This window comes from Rattus norvegicus, chromosome 2, assembly GCF_021556685.1.
Source record: "Rattus norvegicus strain SHRSP/BbbUtx chromosome 2, alternate assembly SHRSP_T2T, whole genome shotgun sequence".
NCBI classification, from domain to species: domain Eukaryota; kingdom Metazoa; phylum Chordata; class Mammalia; order Rodentia; family Muridae; genus Rattus; species Rattus norvegicus.
The window spans coordinates 191,698,527-191,717,296 of record NC_141535.1 but is presented as its reverse complement, the minus strand read 5'-3'; the positions used below and the strand labels follow the sequence as shown (position 1 = coordinate 191,717,296).

Genomic DNA, 18,770 nt, shown 5'->3' with positions numbered 1-18,770 from the left:
TGGAAATCGGGGTGAATGAGTTAGTACTGAGTCAAAGCTCAGGGCAGAAAGACGTCCAGCAGACTTTAGAGTTAGTAGCGGTAGTCTTTAGGGTACATCAGTGTCAAGGCCACAGGTTGGGGCTGGGACAAATCTGGAGAATGGGTTTCCTCTGTCAAGATCCATCGGCTTCTCTGGTCCAGACTGCAGCCACTCAGGACCGCAGGAATTTGGGGTTGCTAGGCCTTGCATGTTTAAGTGATATTAGCATTAGGACATCAAATGAAGTCAATCAGTTTTAAAATATCAGCACTTTATTACTTAAAAAAATAAAAGAAAGTTGTGTGGGATTGTCTCTGAGGCCCAACTGTTTGGCAGCCTAGTTGATTTAAATAAATGTGTGAGCTATGCTCAGAAGTATGTTTGCACTGCCCTTGCCCCCCACATCTCCTGAAACGTTGCATGCCCAGCCTTGCCTCACATAAACAAAGTGATGTAGGGCACACAGCTCTAAAGATACAGGAACAGAGATAAGCATGTATCCGTGCACACCTGTAGGTGCCCACAGAAAGGCATTTATAATCAGATAGGAAGACTGGAACTACAGTTCCTCCAAGGACACAGATGCCTTTGAGACTCAGAACTGCTTCCCCACTGAATGTGGGGTTTGTTCGTTAGTGAGCAAATGCCTTTAATGCCATTGTGCTGCTTGCTTTGGTTCTAGAAAGGCGGATGGATGGATGGATGGATGGATGGATGGATGGATGGATGGATGGATGGATGGATTGGAGATGGATGTGGTCAGTTTTAGGACCAGATCATTCTCAAAAGTTTCGTAGGTCAGTTTCCCCCTGGACTTGTATTCAGGGGTGCTAGTAACCCACTGTGAAAAGCATTTGCTTCTTTGTACCCTGAGTTTCCTGGGAAGCTGTTGATGCTTACAGCAGGATGGTAAGAGGAAGCCCTTTGGAGGTTGTGTGTTTCAGCAGCTCTGTCAACTTGGATAATTTAAACATTTGTTGTCCCCAGCTTCTGAGAATCCAAAGGTTTAGACTGGTCAAATTCAGATCCATTTCCCACCCCCCAACCCCCGAAGACCTCAAATTTGAAAGAAGCCTTTGTAGAGCCCTACTTTTTCAGACAAGGATGTGCAAACGTTCTTAAAATGAACAGGGACTTAGTTAGCAGTGCACTGGCAGGAAGCTGATACACGGCTGAGTCAGAGCAGTGATATTACACAACAGAATGTCCGCATATTTGTAATGGTTACCTCAGTGGGGATTTATCCATCGCATGTGTAGAATTCAGCATTTGTCTTCTCTGAGATAATTACCACAAAGTGAACTGTTCTCTATAGCCTGTGAACTTGTCTTATATTAACGCAAGTTATATGTCTTGGTGGTTTGTTTTCTCTTGTTGGTGTACCTTTTAAAAAAGACTGACCTAAATTTACACACAGAAACCAAATGGTTCTCCAGGGTGTACTTTGATAAATTTTAACAGATGAACCCACACCCCTCAGCAGAAAAACTCCTCCTCCCTCTTCCTAGTTCATCCCTACCCCCACCTCCACCTCGCCAGGGCAACTGCTGTTTGGATTTCCATCTCAGGGGGTTGGTTTTGCCTGCTGTAGAGTTGAGTATAATTGGAATCATATGAGTTTTTCCCCACTCAGCATGATGAGTTTGATATTTATCCATGCTCCATGTGCTACAGTTCTCTCTCTGTTATTTTTGCTGACTAGTGTTCCACTGAATTGACCACAGTTTGGTATCTGTTCTGATGGGTGGACATTCGAAGTGCACACATTCCAACTATGATGGATTAAGCTCTTGTGAATACTTTTATAGGTCTTTTGTGGACATATTTCCATTAACTTTTGATAAAATCTAGGAGTCGAATTGCTGGTCCGTATAGTTAAACATATGTCTACATCAATGTGAAAGTGTTAAGCTAGTTTTCTGGTGGTGTTAAACCATCTTAAACTCGACCAGCAGTGCCTGAGGGACCTGGCTGCTTCTAACTATTGTCTATGGCCATTTCTCTCATGCCCCGTGATACTTCTGACTTCCTAAGTTGATGGCTTCCATGTCCCTAGGTTGAGATCTTTACTAGCCACTCCCAACATTGCTCAAGTCTTCATAAATTATAATTTTTTAATGATAAAACATTATTTCTTTTTCTGGATTTTTTTAAAAATTAAATATGTTTTATTAATTATTTTAGAATTTCATACATGCATAGGATTTATTTTTATCATATTCACGCCTCCTAATAGTTTCTCCCAGATCCACCCTCACTTTCTCACCCGCTCCCAATCATATGTCCAATTTTAAGCATTTACCTAGTCCAGTCTATGAATTAGACTGAGTCATCCACTGGATTATTGTCGACCTACCATGGGCCAAACCTTTAAAGAAACCAAACTGCCTCTCCATCCCCCGGAATCCGTGAACTGTTATTAGCTCCTCCTCGCTGGGTTAACTGAGGTGTTTTTGTGCAGGCAACCATAGCTGCTGTGAATTCGAGAGTGCAGCATCCTATCACGGCCCAAAGACACTGTTTTTCCTAGGTTCTCCCTGAACTCTGACCCTTACCATCTTTCATCCTCTCTTCTGCAGTTGTCCCTGACCCACAAACATAAGGAGTGTGATGCAAGATGCCCCATTTGTGACTGAGTCACCTTTCCTTTTAATCTAACTAGTTCTGAATTTCTATGTTAATTGCCTCCTTCACAGAGAAACCTTTTTGACAAGGTCTGAGAGCTACACTACCATAGGTAGAGAGGTATATTATGACTGTTTAGCAGAACAATGGCAGTGGTGTCCCCCTGAGATCTGTGAGTTCCCCAACCACGGATTCTTGGCCAGATGTACAGTACTAGGTCTGTTTCCTCCTGTGGAGCAGGCTTTAAATACAGTCGGAAAGCAGTTGGTTACTGTCGTAACACCACTATGGCAGCCATGGGCATCTCTTCCCACACTGGTATTATTGTAGCTCCGAGAGTTCATAGTAAGACTACTGATAACTCTCCCACTGTCCTATGCAAACTAGCCAGCAGGGAGGAAGAGTCCGTGTCAGTACCTACCAGATTTCTCCATTTCCTATGACCAGAGAGTACGATGCCTCAGCAGTAAGGTCTTACTATTGACTTCTGGTGGACACATCCAGCACTGGGCTTTTTATTTGGTAACCTGAGCCTTCTGTGAGGTGCTTTGTGCCTTATGTAGGGAGATTCCAGTTACACTCTTATATGAATATATGGATATGTGAAGTTTGTAAAATAGTAGTTCTCTTCCCCAAACTCCTCTCCCCACTTAAATTTCCCTTTCCATCTCTTCTTTCCCCTTCCTATAACCTGTGTTCTACAATCCTCTCCCTTTAAAACCTTTGTTATCCCCTCCACCAGTGGTCCCCTCTCTAGCTTCTCAGATTCTATGGCTACTCCAAATTAACCACACAAATCCAAAGACTCACTGCTATGGTCCACATGTGAGTGTGGACATGTGGTAAGAGTGATCTATGTTGCCGCTTTAATCTACGAACTGAAACCCCATCTATCGCAAGCCTATGTCCTCATTCCAACTCTTTGCTCTCTACGGAACTGTTTTTCCCAGTTAAATCATATGCATGGGGCTCACAGGGTTTCTGGTGCATCCTGGCTCTGTTGTGCTCTAAGAAGCTCTAGCTGCCAGTGAAACAGCAGCAGCATTCGACAGCCTAGCAACAGACCCTTGTTGAGTGAACAGTCCAAGGGCCCACACCAGCAACTGCCTAGAATCATTAAAGGAGAAAGTATTGAGTTTGAAGATATATTAACCCTGGTATTCCTATGCCCTCGTTCAGTTTATTATGAAAACATATTTTAGAAGAAATTTTTGAGCTCTTCTGGCCATAGAGTTTTGAACTTTCTTTATTTAGTCAGTGAGAAGTTAAAGAATTCTTAATGCTGCTTCTTACTGCTGAGTCCTATAGAGACTTAGGTAATGTGTTTCAGCTGTGGGCGAGTTTGTCCTCTCTGTGGTAGGAATTCTTGTTTTGTGCTCTCTGCTCTGTGGAACTACTGGAAGGTCTAGATTTGGGCTTTGTAAGCCTAGAACGTAGCATGGGAGGGGTTTACTGCACTAAGGGTGGCTGTTCTCCTGTAGCAGAGTCCTGCAGCTTGATCTAACAACTGCTAGTCACTGTAGTTCAGAAAGGCCAGAACTTTTCAATTCAAGGGATGACAATGTGAAATAAAATCTCCCGAACAAATTGAAAGGTTAAATTGTGTTTTCTAGGTTGAAAGGGCAAGTATAAAATACATTTTGAAAATGTCAGTGAAAATAGCTGTAGTTAAAAATGCCCCTGTGTTAAAAGCTGATTCTATGTACATTTCAAGAAAGTTGGGTAACTGGAGTATTTTCTTTTGCTGTGGCTTTTATAAATCACCCTCGTTGTCTTCTCTGTCATCAGGATGACAACTGGGGAGAGACCACCACAGCCATCACAGGCACCTCAGAGCACAGTATATCCCAAGAGGACATTGCCAGGATTAGCAAGGACATGGAGGACAGTGTGGGGCTGGATTGCAAGCGCTACCTGGGCCTCACCATTGCCTCGTTCCTCGGACTACTCGTCTTCCTCACCCCCATCGCCTTCATCCTGCTACCCCAGATCCTGTGGAGGGAGGAGCTGAAACCCTGTGGCGCCATTTGTGAGGGACTTCTCATATCTGTATCGTTCAAACTGCTTATCCTGCTCATCGGAACCTGGGCGCTTTTCTTCCGCAAGCAAAGAGCGGATGTGCCGCGGGTGTTTGTGTTCCGAGCGCTGTTATTGGTCCTTATCTTTCTTTTTGTGGTTTCTTATTGGCTTTTTTATGGGGTCCGCATTCTGGACTCCCGGGACCAAAATTACAAGGACATCGTGCAATATGCAGTCTCTCTCGTGGATGCGCTGCTTTTCATCCACTACCTTGCCATCGTCCTGCTGGAACTGAGGCAGCTGCAACCCATGTTCACACTGCAGGTGGTCCGCTCCACCGACGGAGAGTCCCGCTTCTACAGCTTGGGACACTTGAGGTAAGGGGCATGCACACGGAGTAAGCAGAAAGGATAGCCAGTAACTCTAGAAGAGGGCTGGCTATTAGTTGGCAGGGGTGAGGCGAAGACCTAGAGGCAGATGCCTGACCCTTCTCTGGTTTTAGTAGGGGCTGTGTGAGATGTGAGGTGTCCATGCTTTTCCAGTGGGGCTCTCAGCTAGGTTCAGAGCTTTGCTGGACTCACCCTCTACCTCCATGGCAATTCTCAAAGGTAGACACAATGACGGCTACCTACCTCGACTGTGAACTAGGCTTAGAGATGATGGATGAGGTGACCAGTACTTCCACTCTGTCCAAAAGAATGCATCAGGTACTTACTGTAGCCAAGTTTTGAAATCATCCTAGTTGTTCACCAGCAGATGAATGGATTTTAAGAGGTGATATATATAATATATATGTATATGTATGTATATATGCATATATATGTAGTAGAGTTTTATTTAGCTATAAAGAAGAATAAAAATGGACAATTAGGATAATCATGTTAAACAAAGAAAGCTATATCTGCAAAACAGACAATCACATTTTCTCTAATGCAGAACTTAGGTTTTATATGTATACATACACACACACACACTATATATATATATACACACATATATATATATATGCTAGTGAACATAGTTAAGTACACGATGCATTTTATCAAAAACCACATTATGAAATGTATTACTTTATACAACAAGTGTACATCACACTCCTGAAATCAGTATTCAAAAATATAATGCCATTTTTAAAAATGATGCATCTAGTTTACCTTGGTACCTTGGTGGGATTATTAGCTTCTCCTTTTTGCTTCTGCTCTCAGAGACAGCCTGGTTTGGTCGGTCAATTATGTAGTCACCCTAGTGACTGATAAAGACTTAGGCTCTAATCAGTGGTAGTAGCTCACACCTTTAATCCCAACGTCTGGAGGCTGAGGCAGTCAGATCTCTGAGTTCCAGGCTAACAAGGGTTACACAGAAAACCTGTTTCAAAAACAAAAAAAAAAAAAGACCAGACTCCAGCTACAGACAACAAATGTGTAAGGATTGAGTGTTTTGAAACATTTTCAAATGAAAATTCATATCGGTGCATAATTTTAGTGTATTATCGCATGGTTAACTCAAAGGGTAAGAGTCTCTTTTTTATTTTATAAATAAATGAAGGTAAGCACTCTATCCTGGTTATACTATCAAACCTTGTGCGATTTTATTAATCCCAGTGTTATAGATGAAGAGCTGGGGTGGAGGTGTAAGTAGTTTACACAATATATCATGCGTGCCCAGCGTTAGTTGTATCCCTGCAGTGTCCCGGGGCAGGCTGAATGAATGATCCAGGTATGACATCTGTCCTTCTGTCCTTCTGTGTAATATCTTACTCTTTCATCTCTTTCCTTCCGTACATTTTGAGATCCCTGATGACATAAGCTGTGTCTTATTCCACCTGGCATCCTTGGTGCCTGGCATGGAGTATGACCCACAGTTGGCAGCCATGTGGTTCCTGGGTGATTGACCCACTGTGGTGGTTTGAATGAGAGTGGACCCCATAGGCCCATGTATTTGAATGCTTGGTCCTCAGTTGGTAGAACTATTTGGGAAGGATTAGGAGGTGTGGCCCAGTTGGAGGAGTATGTCAGTGAGGATGGGCTTTGTGGTTTCCATCTATTTATTTCCATTTATTTAGTATTTCCAATTATCTCTCTCTTCTTCTTGCCTCTGCCTGAGAGATGTAAGCTCTCGGCTGCCTGCTCCCTGCCATGACGGTCACAGCCATAGACTCTAAACCTCTGAAACTGTGGGCCCCCAAAATAAATGCTTTTTTCCCCCATAAATTGCCTTGGTCATGGTATCTTGTCACAGCATTATAAAAATGTCACCTTGAATGTCTGGCTTCAAAGTTTCACTGTCCTGAGCAGTAACCGCTGATGTGTCACATGGCAAAGCAGCCAGGACTGGTGAGGACACCACAGTGGCCATCAGAATAACTGGCTTTGTCATTGTTTTAGCCACTGTCCAAAGAGGTGGCCCAGCCCCAGTTGGAGTCAGATCCCACAGCCCATCCAGTGTCCTGCTGATGTGCACTCTTACCCGCATCCTCTGGCTCAGGTCATACTGCCTGAGGACAGGCTGGTTTAGTGTTCAAGCCTGCTGCCACCAGGATCGAGCCCCAGGGGAATTTCTCTTTGGATTAGTGTGCCAGGCAGGCTAAGTTGGTTTCAAATTCTCTGTAGATGCCAGTAAAATTGTGGGAGCCAGGAAATCACTGGGCATTGGAACCTTAGAGAACTTTCTTCCCACTCTTTACACTAGAGAAGGACCCCTCCTGATGATCTTTCATGGAGCCTAAGCCCAGAGTTTTCCAGGGCTCCCAGGCACTTGGAGAGAGGCCGGCATATGGCTTTGAAGTGGACAGTTACTCTGCCAAGCCTGACATGGGACCAGGGCACAGGAAGATAGAGAGTTTCAGACAGTGGCAGCTGCGAAGCCTAATGGTAGACAGCCCAGCTCGGAGGCAGGTCTGGTTATAGTTGATGCTATAGACCTGTGGTCTCAGAGCAGGTGAGTAGCATTTGGGACTGTGGCAGCCAGCCATAGACTAAGAGTGAGACGAGCTGCAGCTTTGTGTCCCAGTCTTCCTTCTGAGTAGTGTCCTTCCCAATTGCACAGAGAAGGGTAATATCACCCTCACCTTAGTCAGTCCAGGCTGATGGGATGAACTGCCCCTTCTGGGCTCCCGCCGTTCTCTAAAACAGGTTGACCTCACCCCCACATGAGACCAGGGTGCAAATGGAAGGGGCCTACCCAACGGCCCCTGGAAAATAGGAAAAGAACCTTTTGCTTTGCTTCCTCACTGCTTAGCTATGTGGGTCAGGGGCAGAACTGGGTGGGAAAAGCCAGACTGCTCCAGGCTGCTGGCCTGCTGCAAAAAGCAGTCACCTCAGGTCCCCAGGAAAACTGCAAGTGACATATCTAACAGGCTTGGAGGGGAGTGTTTGAGTGGAATTCTTCCTTGGCTCCTCATTCTCCCCACTTTTATCGGTCCCTTTTGTCCCCTACGTGGTGATTCTGAATTCTGAGGTGAGAGGAAAGGTGTCCTGTCTCTCCTTGGACAGCACTAGGTGTCCTGTGACAACCAGGGTAAGAGAGCTAAAGCAGGCTTGGCACCTCCCCCTGGTCCCGCGCAGGTTATATCACCTGCTGCTCTGTGGGCTAAATCTGGTTCAAGCCCAGCCATGGTGGGAAGAATCAGTGGGGCAGAAATATAACTTCTAAGTCCTTTTGTAAATTGTTAAAATAGGAGGGAAGCGGGGAGCAGGAAGGACAAAGAAAGCCCCAGACATCAGAATAGCAGGTCTTCAGCAGACCCAATGAGAGCCCCAGGCCCTTTGCTTTATGCAAAGCCTTCTCTGCAGTGACCTACTGTGCTTAGGTGTGGAGAGCTGGGAAGGTCTTTCCTCCTGTTTTCAAAGGAGGTTTTCCTGAATGGTCTGAGCTATTTTTGAGCGTTTTCAAAAGAATGCCTACTCTTTAGTTTCATAAAGAAAATGGCTTCTTGTTAGTGCTCATAAAAGGCCCTTGCTGTGGCTTTCCTTGTGGGCAGGGATCATTTGGGGTTTATTTGAAAACCTTCAGAAATGGAAGAGAGCATTGTTGCAGACTGTGAAATTCCATAAATAGATGTGAGATATGACATAGCCTTTAACTGATGCCTTGGGAGTCACAGGGCTTTTCATGTTTGAACTTAATTTACCACACCTCTGGGGGTCAGGACAAGTGGGACAGTGGCAGACATCTTTTCCAGTTGAAGAAGGGTTAAGGGACCTGTTTGAAGTCAGCAGCAGGTAGCACCGTGCAATTCATTGCCTACCTCTGTTCTCCATGGCTCCTGGGTGGGGGATGTCTCAGCCCATACACACCCCACTTGTCATGTTTTCTCACAGTGATTTGCTAAATTTCCTTTAACTTTACTAGAAATATAATTTGTTATTTTTTTTAACTGACTGTATGAGGGGAGAAAACCAGATGAATATGGAAAACAGATCTTAAAATGACATTTAATAGCTGCGATGTTTCTGTGATTCGGAATTTTAGAAGCAAAACTTAGTAACTCTTAGAGCAGACGCTAATACAGCTGCCATGATGAGCAGCTACACAGCTGACCCACAGCAGGGGTCAGGTGCCTTCTTGCTTTGAACACAGAACTTAGTCTTGTGGGGTGGGGACTGTCTTCTTCCGTGGATGAGGAAACAGGCACAAAGGGTTCAGAAAGTTCTGTAGGACTCTGTGGCATTTGTAATCGTGAGAGACAGGGTTTGAGCGGTGGTGTGGTTTCAGAATGATTTAAACCACATGCTGTACTGGCCTGGAACAGAGAGAGGGTTTCCGATGTCTTCATTCACATCAGCAGGTACCAGCTGGTGTCAGGTGTGTCATACTCATTCAGTTCTGTTCACAGCTGGGTGGTCAGGAGGCGGGTGTCAGTGGTGGCCGCTCATTCTCTTCAGTCCCTTGGCTCCACCAGTTCTTTAATTTACCAGTTGACAAGGCTGGTCCTTGGGGCTGTAGCAGTGGCTTTGAGGCTCTCTGGTCGACCCTTCTTTTTTTACCTTTTCTACTTCCTTCAAATATGTTGACCCAGTGCTGTGTAATATCCAGCCTAAAACACAGTAACAACCATCATTTTACATCAAATGGTTCTGCAACATAGATTAGGCTCTGCTGGGTGGGTCTTCTATAAGCCCTGCATGGGTCCCTGTGTAGTTATACACACATAGCGAGCCAGCCTGACTCAGCTTCGGCCCTGCTCTGCACATCCTGAGATACTCTCCATCCCGACCTGGACCCGTTGCTCCTACATCAGTATCTAGACGTCAGTGGCAGCTCAAAGCTTCGAAGGATGCTCAAGTAGAATTCTCAGGCCCCACAGAGCTGAGGCCTAGAGCCAGCCCAGCAATACTTCTGCTGTGTGCATTCTTGGTTAAAGCCAGCCCAGATTTGAAGAGTATATGTTGGCTCACAGTTTGAGCATGTCATCCGTCACGGAGAGAGAGTCAGGGCAGCAGGAGGTGGGTGGTCACATTGCATCCCCAGTTAGGAAGCACATAGGAGGCAGGAGTTATGAAGGCTGATACTCAGCCTACTTTCTCCCCTTTATTCAGCCCAGAACCCCAGCCCAGGGGATGGCACCGCCCACAGTTACAGTGAATCCTCCCACTTCCATTGTCTTGGTAATCTCTCATAGGTATGCTGGGAGGCTAACAGTCTAAGTAATCTCTTATAAGCTTATGTCTTTGGATCTTCTAGATCAGTGATTCTCAGCCTGTGGGTCTCGATCCCTTGAGGGTCAAATGGCCCTTTCACAGGGGTCACACGTCAGATATCTTGCCTATTTACATTATAATTAATAACTACAAAAGTACAGTTATAAAGTAGCAACAAAATAATTTTATGGTTGGGGGTCAGCACATGAGAACCGTATTAAAGGATTCACAGCATTAGGAAGGTTGAGAACCACTATCCTAGAGCCCTGTTAATATCTCCACCTTAGGCTCCTCATTCCTAGTCTGCTTACCTTTATTTTAGATATAGTTCTGATATTTAATATCTCTATCCTAAAGAACCAGAAATATGTTACAAATGGGGACAAAGTGCTGTTCTGGGGTTGTGCAGAAATATTATTAACACCTTGCTAATAATCACCCACAGGAAGAAGAAAAGTATCACGGTAAATATGGGGGGGGGCGGAACTGTGGGTTTCTACTCCACCTTAGATCATTTAGTTCCCAAAAGACATAAAACCATTATACTTAGAATAAACCTTAACCACAGATATCAGACCTCTATGCTATTTTGTCTACTTCCTGGTCAATAACCCTAAGATATAATTTATCTGCCTGGGCCACTCCTACTCCACCATGCTGGTCCTTGTGTGCTCACAATCCACCTACCCCATAGTATCTTATTTCTTCTTCTCCTTTCTCCCCTTCTTCCTCATAGTCTCTGCCTCAGACCCCAAGGCCAGGACCAGAAGCCCCACCTGTCTCTCTTCGCCCAGCCACAGGCTGTTGGCATCTTTATTCAACCAATAGCTTTAACTTAAGGAGCAAGGTTCCATAGCATCTCTTGGTGTGTGTGAGGATCTCCTCATCCCCGAGGATCTCATCAGGTGCAAACCAGATCTTGTGGGGCCAGTATTCAGCACTACAGTACATAGCAATAGACTAAGCCTCCACAGAAAAGTTACCCACAAAGGCCCACACATCTCACAGCACTGTGCGTATTAACTGTTTTTGTTGTTGTTGTTGTTGTTGTTGTTGTTGCTGTTGTTTTAAATGCTTCATCGAGTAAGACGATGAGCATCTTGTTAATTGGCATTGAGAACGAACCCCTTCTTCACAGGGATGATAGCTAACCAGAGAGCCTTCTTTGCTTGAAGAGAAATGAGCCCGGAATTGCTTTGTAAACCATAGGAATGTATGATTGATTGTAAGCAGTTGTTGGACAGCTTTGCTGAAAAGACATTTTTATGATCCTTCTTCCACATACACGGTGAAGCCCTTATCCCAGTATGATTGCATTTGGACATGGGCTGCTAAGGAAATAATTGTGCTTACTTGAAGTCATCGGCTAAGAATCTAGGAATCTACTAACCTAAGAATCCGATAGGATTAGTGTGCCCTGGCACACAGAGACACCAGAAAGCCTACTCTGTCTTCATGTGCACACACACACAAACCATGTGAGAGATTGCCAAGGTGGTCATCTGAAAACTGGAATAGGAGTCCTCATAAGAACCAAATTGGCTTTGATCTTGGACTTCCAGCCCTCAGAACTGCGAGAGAACAATTTATGTTGTGTAATCTACCCAGACTCATACATGTTGTCACAGCCCAAGTTAAGATAAGGATATTATCAATAATAGCAATTGTTAACCTAAAGACCAGGAGTCCGTAGAGTCAATAAGCACTGTTTGTCCCTAATGAATCAGGGCTGGTCTTGTCCTCTGGGTGGCTCACCCACACATCCCAAGGCATGAGTAGAGAATTTTCTTTCCCTGGTTATTCTATGATTTTCTAATTAAAACAAGAACAGAGCAGTCTCCCAAGGGTTACCTTACTCCAGCATCTGGGAAGTCTTAAGTCCCTGACTGACTCCAGTGGTATCCAAGCTGGTCTTCAGGCCAGCTATGGGGCTGGCCCAGGCCTCCCCTCCCACACTGGAGACTTAACACCAATGGTCTTGGGAGGCTGCTGAGGGCCCAGAGCCATTGGCCACGACACTGAGGAACGTTTTTTAAATGCTTACTGGAGTTCTTGGTTCATGCTATTACTATCGTGGTTTCATATATAAACTGTTATTTTTAGACATGGGTGTTTTCATTTGTAACTACTTTCCAATAACGGTATTTTACCAGTCCCCATGCCCCACTCCGTTAAAAAGCAATGGATAAAAATGAATGCAAGCTTAAGTCTAGAGGGTGAAGGGTTTATTCAGGCTGTAGGAGAGTTTCAAGGCAAGCTCAGAGCTGCCGTTTGTGGTTTGGTGCTGTGGTACCTCTTAAAAGTGGCTATAATGAGAGTGTAAGTTTCTGGACACTGAAGCACTGTGTTTATACAGCTGTTCCCTGCCAGCTCCACAGCTGGGATGGCTTGCCGAGGGAGCATGGCATCTGCCTGCAGCCTCATGCTGAGGCCAGAGGACTCACCTCTCACAGGGTACAGTGCTCTGTGGAAGGGAAGGTGCTTTCCACTCCCTGGAGTGGGGGGGCGGGGGGGGAGGTTTGTGTGTGTGGCCGTTGACAGTGCCTTCCCAAGGGCAGTGCTTATATATGCTTTCCTAGGAGTCATGCTGATGTGGAAGGCCTTTCTGGGGACCATGTCTATATGGAAGCCATACTGGTATTTCCCCATGCTGGAATGAACAGCCTACCTGGTACCCATGCTAATATAGATAGCCTACTTGGGGGCCATGCTGGTATAGAGAACCTTCCTTAGGGCAGGGTTGGTATAAGCACTGAGGACCATGTTGGGGAAGGTAGCTGTCCTAAAGAGAAACAGCTGTGCTTCCAGAACAAGTGGCATGGCTTTCCCTCGAGAGCTCATGTGGGTTGTTCCCACACTCTAGCTCCTGTCCGTAAATACAGGTGTGATTGTGCTATCACAGCATTGACAAGCGGGAAGTGGTGACTGGGCATCCTTCTGACTCATGGATGGCATTCAGCTCTGTTCCAGGTCTAGCTTCGCCCTGTCTTTGTGATCGGAGATCCCATTGGATAGCTGTTAACCTCTGGACCCCAGACTTAACCATCACATTCCCATCTTCCCAAAGCTAGCGGTGTTGATGTCGAGGAAGGTGAGGCAGGGAAGAGAAGGCCGGCAGAGCCTTGGTTGTATGTGTCTTCAGGCCTTCTTAGCCTCTGTCTAGAGAGATGTTTTCAAACACACTAGGCAGGCACTTCTTTGATCCTTAGGTCTCTGGTGTTTATCTTTATGTGATTCACCACAGTAATGTGTGAAAGTTCCCAGATAGGGACTGTTGCCAGACTGGACTGACAGTACAGGGAGGTGACAGTAAGGCGTGGTTCAATACTACAGCCTGAAGCAGAACTGCAGCCCTCTGGGGAGCTAGGGCCATGGCTTTTGCCTGTAGGAATAGGTCTCCTGGGTACCCAGTAGGAGAGGGCTCCTGTAGCCTTGGCTCTGGCTGTGCCTCATCAGACTCAGAGGAAAATGTCTGTCAGTACCATCAGCAGACTCAGGCCTGCACAGGATTGTGCATAATGGCCAGGGAGCGTCACTCCCGTGGCAGCTGTGTGCTGTTTCTCCTGAGACCAGAAGAAGCAGGTCTCTCACAGACCCTTCCCAATGTGGCTGCACTCGCAGTATGAAAGTCGGGATCTTTCAGGGCTTCACTTTCTCTATAAAATGGGAAGAGTAAGAGCATGGGGTGACATGAGTAAGAGCTCAAGGTGACACTGAGCCTGAACTTTGGAGAGCCTTCCATGGTAACTCACTCAGTCCTGTTCTGTCTTGGAGGTCTGGCATCAGGATCCCAGGCTTCCCATGGGCTCCCTCTCCCTGCACTACAGATAAGGATGTGCTGTGAGTCTCCAATGGTATTTAGTGTGGAGGCCAGCAACCTTCTACATCCTGTCATTACTGAGTTAGAGCTGCCAGGCTTGACCACTAGCGAATGCAGGCAGTGATGGGCTAGTGTTTCCTGCAGGATCCCCAGCCAGCCAGAACCCCTGATCTGCTCCCTTCCTCAGGTGGTGGTGTGCCCCAAGGTTCAAGATTACAGGCAGTCTGCACCCCAGAAGTGTGTCACAAGATGTTTGTCCAAGGAAGTTCACCCTGTCTCCTGGGTTAGTAAACATAAGCCATTTCCAGTTTCTGGAAACTGAGTTCCAAGGTTGCTTGTTCCCTGTTATCCGTGTAGGACTTGATCAAGCTGTCTTCCCCAATACAGACCTCTTAATTAAAAGGCAGAAGGGCTGGAGATGTAAACACGTTTTGTGCCTGCCTGAGGCAGCAGCAGTTGGGGGCAGGATGACTAACGTTTGCTTCTCTGGGATTCACACAGTTACTGCTGTGTGTGGCCCCAGCTCTGTCTTGCTCCTGGCCCGGGACAGTGAAGTCCATGTATGCAGAGTGACTCAGCGCTCATTGATACTGCTAGGGAGAATTCACAGTTGGCTGAATGGGGAGCATTGGTGGTTACATTAGTTACTTGCCTGGTTGCTGCTGTCAGATACCTAACAAAAGCACCCTAAGGAAGAAAGGATTTACCAGGAGTTTGGCCTCATTCTTCCTTCCAGCATCATGCTCCCAGATAAGACTCAGGCTCAAAATATATTTACAAATAACTTGACCATGTTGCTAGGTTTTTTCTTATTATATTGCCACTAAAATAACCCATTTATTTTAACCTATATTCTGCCACGTGGCTGTTCGTGTGTGCTCAGGTGCCATGCATCTGCTAGTCACATCCTCCTGGTGAATCTCCCTCCTGGCACACTCCCAGGATTCTTTCTGCCTCCCAGATGTTCCACCTCATAGTCCCTGCCTAAACCATAGATTTTTTAATTGACAGGTGATGTATCCATACAACACACAAGATGTCCTCTCCCCAGTGATGAACACTGACCCTGCTCCTCCCACTTCGGATATTTCAGAACAGTGGTTATCACCCACTTCCGTTCATACTGTTTCCTCCGCTTGGAATTTTTGGAGCCCAGTGTCTACAGAATGGGACCAACAGTGACCTGTTAAGACTCAGCCCAGACACTCAGCATTTTGTTGACAGTGATATAGATTCAGTTTATATTGGAAAAGGCTGAAACTCAAGAGGGTGTTACCTGTTTGGCCACGCTCTTTCCCCTTGGAGAGGAGTTGAGGATATAAGGGTGTTAGCCTGGATACATCCTAAAGACCAGTGCTAATTTCAGACCTCAGTTAAAACCCTCTCCCATCCCTGTCATCCTCTCCCCGTCCCCTCCCCTCTCCTTTGCTCCTCTCCCCTTCCAGCCCCTCTCCTTCCCCTCCCCTCCTCTCCCTTCCCCTTCCCTGTGTTTACTTCCACCCCTGTCTGAGTCTTTCAAGCACTCTCATCCTTTGGGTGGCTGTCACCACCTATTGGAGGAGTGAACATCCTTTATAAGCCCTGCTTGTAGCTGGGCGTCTGGAACGCCACAGGTGTTCAGTGTTTGCAGTTGTTGGGGGAGGGGCAGCTGGTTATTCATCCTTTTCTGAACCTTTTCTGGACGTCAGTGTCCTTGGCTCAAAGGATAATGACTACATACCCTAAACGGAAGTCTTCCCAGATTTTACTGTGATGAGAAACTGTTTAGTGCGCCATCTGTCAGCACATGCCAAGGTATTCGGAATAGTGTCCTGGCACTGATGTGGGGCAGTTACATGTAAGAAAGATGCTTGCATTTCTTACTCGTGGAAAAAGCTGTTTTATTGACAGTGTTATAGATTCAGTTTATATTGGAAAAGGCTGAAACTCAAGAGGGTCTTACCTGTTTGGCTATGCTCTTTCCCCTTGGAGAGGAGTTGAAGATATAAGGGCATTAGCCTGGATACATCCAAAAGACCAGTGCTAATTTCTGAATTCAGTCATATGTTCAAGTTTGGTTGCAGAAAGCACAATCAAGGGGAGAGAAAATGAACTAAAAACAAAGGAATGTGTATGAAGGTGCACATGTATGTGTGTGGGTGCACATGTATGTGTGTGGAGGTACATATGTATGTGTGTGCAGAGGTGCATATGTATGTGGTTACGGAGGTACACATATATATGTGTGAAGGTTCACATGTATATGTGTGTGGAGGTACATATGTATGTGTGTGCAGAGGTGCATATGTTTGTGGGTATGGACATACATGTATATATGTGTGGAGGTTCACATATATGTGTGTGTGGAGGTGCATATGTGTGTGTATGGAGGTGTGCATATATATGTGTAGAGGTACACATGTATATATGAAGGTGCACATGTATGTGTGTAGAGGTACACATGCATGTGTATATGGATGTGTGAGAGTGCATATTTTTATATGCTTCAGTCCCTCTTTCTGCACCTAGAGGGGTTAAAAAAGAGATGGTTTATGGCCAAAGTGTTGCCTCCAAGTATGAGATATTTTCATAAGTACAGGGGACTTGTCTCCAGAGGAAGCAGTAAGAACCAGTAGCAGAAGTTAAAGATTATTTTGGCATAGTAGGAGAACGATCTTTTCAGAGGCTAGGGTACTCTCAAAGGAGTGAATTCCGATTTCTTTGATTTTTGAATCCCTGGCAGAACACAGAGATCACTCCATGACTGGGAGCGTGTTCCTCAGCTTCCTGTTGCTGAGGCAGAATACCTGAGATGGTCAGTTTTTCAGAAGGAAAGATTAACCGGGCTCACAGTTCCGGGTTTGTTCGTTCGTTTGTCTTATGTGCTCACTCAGCCCCAACACTGTGAACTTGCAGCAAGGTAGAGCAGTGTGGTGGGGAGCATGCAGCCCAACAAAGCCATGAGTTCAACTCATGGCTGAAAGGAAGCAAAGAGAGCTATAGGCGAGCCCAGAGCCCCCCCCCCCCCCCCCCCCCCCGCAAGAGTGCACCCTGTGTGTCCTGACTTCCTTCTGTGAGGTTCTGCCTCCTCAGGGCTGCTGAGGCTCCTCACTGCTGCCCCCTGGCTTCTCAGACTGACGACTGAGTCTTTAGTACATGGTGTTTTGGGGAACATGGGAGACACAAAGCATGATTCAGTATAAATGGATACTGAGACCAGGAATGGCGTGAACCAATGAACCGCATTTGCTTTTATAAAATGCTTGGGCCCATTGTTAATAATATGATATGATTTTGTATAATGCTTTATGGTTTGCAAATGCAATCATTGGCGAGATTTCAACTACATAAGGTAGCTGGCGTTCTCTCTCCATCACAGTCCACGAGGAAACAAGGGGCCAGAAAGTAACAGAATGGCAAAATCAGGTCTGGAGTCCAGACTTTCTCCGTCTTAGGCCAATGCTTTTTTCCACCTGAGTCCTGGCCACCTCCCAATAAGTGAATCGGATTGTCGAGTGGCTGAGTGTTATCAAAGAATGCTGGAACCTTAGGGTTTTTATGGTTTCTCCCTCAGGGAGAGCTATTCAGAGGGGTCTCCCTTGGCTCAGTTCCCGAGGCAGCCCGTCTTGGTGAGAGAGATTGGCACAAGTTCGTGCAGGGGCAGATCAGCCTCTCCGGCACACACAGGGACAGAGAAACTCGTGGCCATGGTGGTGTCATTCACGAGGCATGTGCCTTAGGCCTGGCCCTTTAAATTATATTACCTTATAAAATCTTGCCAAGCCTAAACCAACCAAACAAGTCAAAGTGTGGAAGACAGAAGGCAAACACCCCAATCTCCAACATTTTCCCCAGCCTAAATGTCCGTTAAAGTGAACTCTCAGAGAGTCAGAGGCCAGAATTTGCCCACTAGCCATGATGCTTCGGAGACAGCTCTCAGAAACGGATGCCAGCCTTAGCCAGTATCCCATAGAGTTGACCCTTGGGGTCTCCCACTGGAATTTCTAACTACAGCAACCTGACAGGTTCATTTCGTTCACCTTCAGTGATGTACCTCATACATACATATTTTGGAACCCACGTACCATGACAGAACCAGGTATTCTGGGTTATTAGTCCCACCCTATTCAAAGGAAAAAAGAATGGAGTTTGAAGGGAATACTTTAAGATAAAATGACTCTCTCTCTCTCTCTCTCCCTCCCTCCCTCCCTCTCTCTCAAGGCTGAAGTTGTCTGGGGTATATGGTATTATCAACAGAATTTGTATCATAGATTAGGATATTGGAATAGTTGAATTATGATTTGTTTGATTGTTGGGTTTGGGAGAGAGCAGGGAGATTGTTTTCATTTCTAGACATCTGGGAATATGATGCGGTTGTCTCCACAGTCTGCAACCCAGGCTCCTGCTTGAAGGTTTGTTTAACTCACTGCCTTTCCTCTCTGAATCCAGTGCTACATGGTGCCAAGCTCCACAGCAGTTTGATTTTCTTTGCCCCAATCTTTCCCCAGAGATGATCTTGTCTAGGAATCGGGACTAGTTTCAAACATCTCTCAGCCCCCCTGCCCCCTTTGCCTCTACTTCTTGGCCTTAAACCTTACGATCTTAATCTTAAACCTATGGGAATCCTAAGGTTTTAGAAATAGACAAGTTGAGCAGCAAGTGTTACG

General features: G+C 45.8%; 1 protein-coding gene across 4 annotated transcripts in view; it reads left to right on the top strand.

The window, feature by feature from the left end:
* Nucleotides 1-18,770, top strand: part of Vangl1 (VANGL planar cell polarity protein 1) — a 48,397-nt gene that overhangs the window by 16,815 nt on the left and 12,812 nt on the right. For 2 of the 4 annotated variants that reach the window (XM_087634609.1, NM_001109584.1), the window contains 1 exon segment: nt 4,435-5,042. The exons of the other annotated variants lie outside the window; for them this stretch is intronic. In XM_087634609.1, coding sequence (XP_087490735.1) covers nt 4,435-5,042 — 608 coding nt within the window. 4 annotated transcript variants of the gene reach the window in all.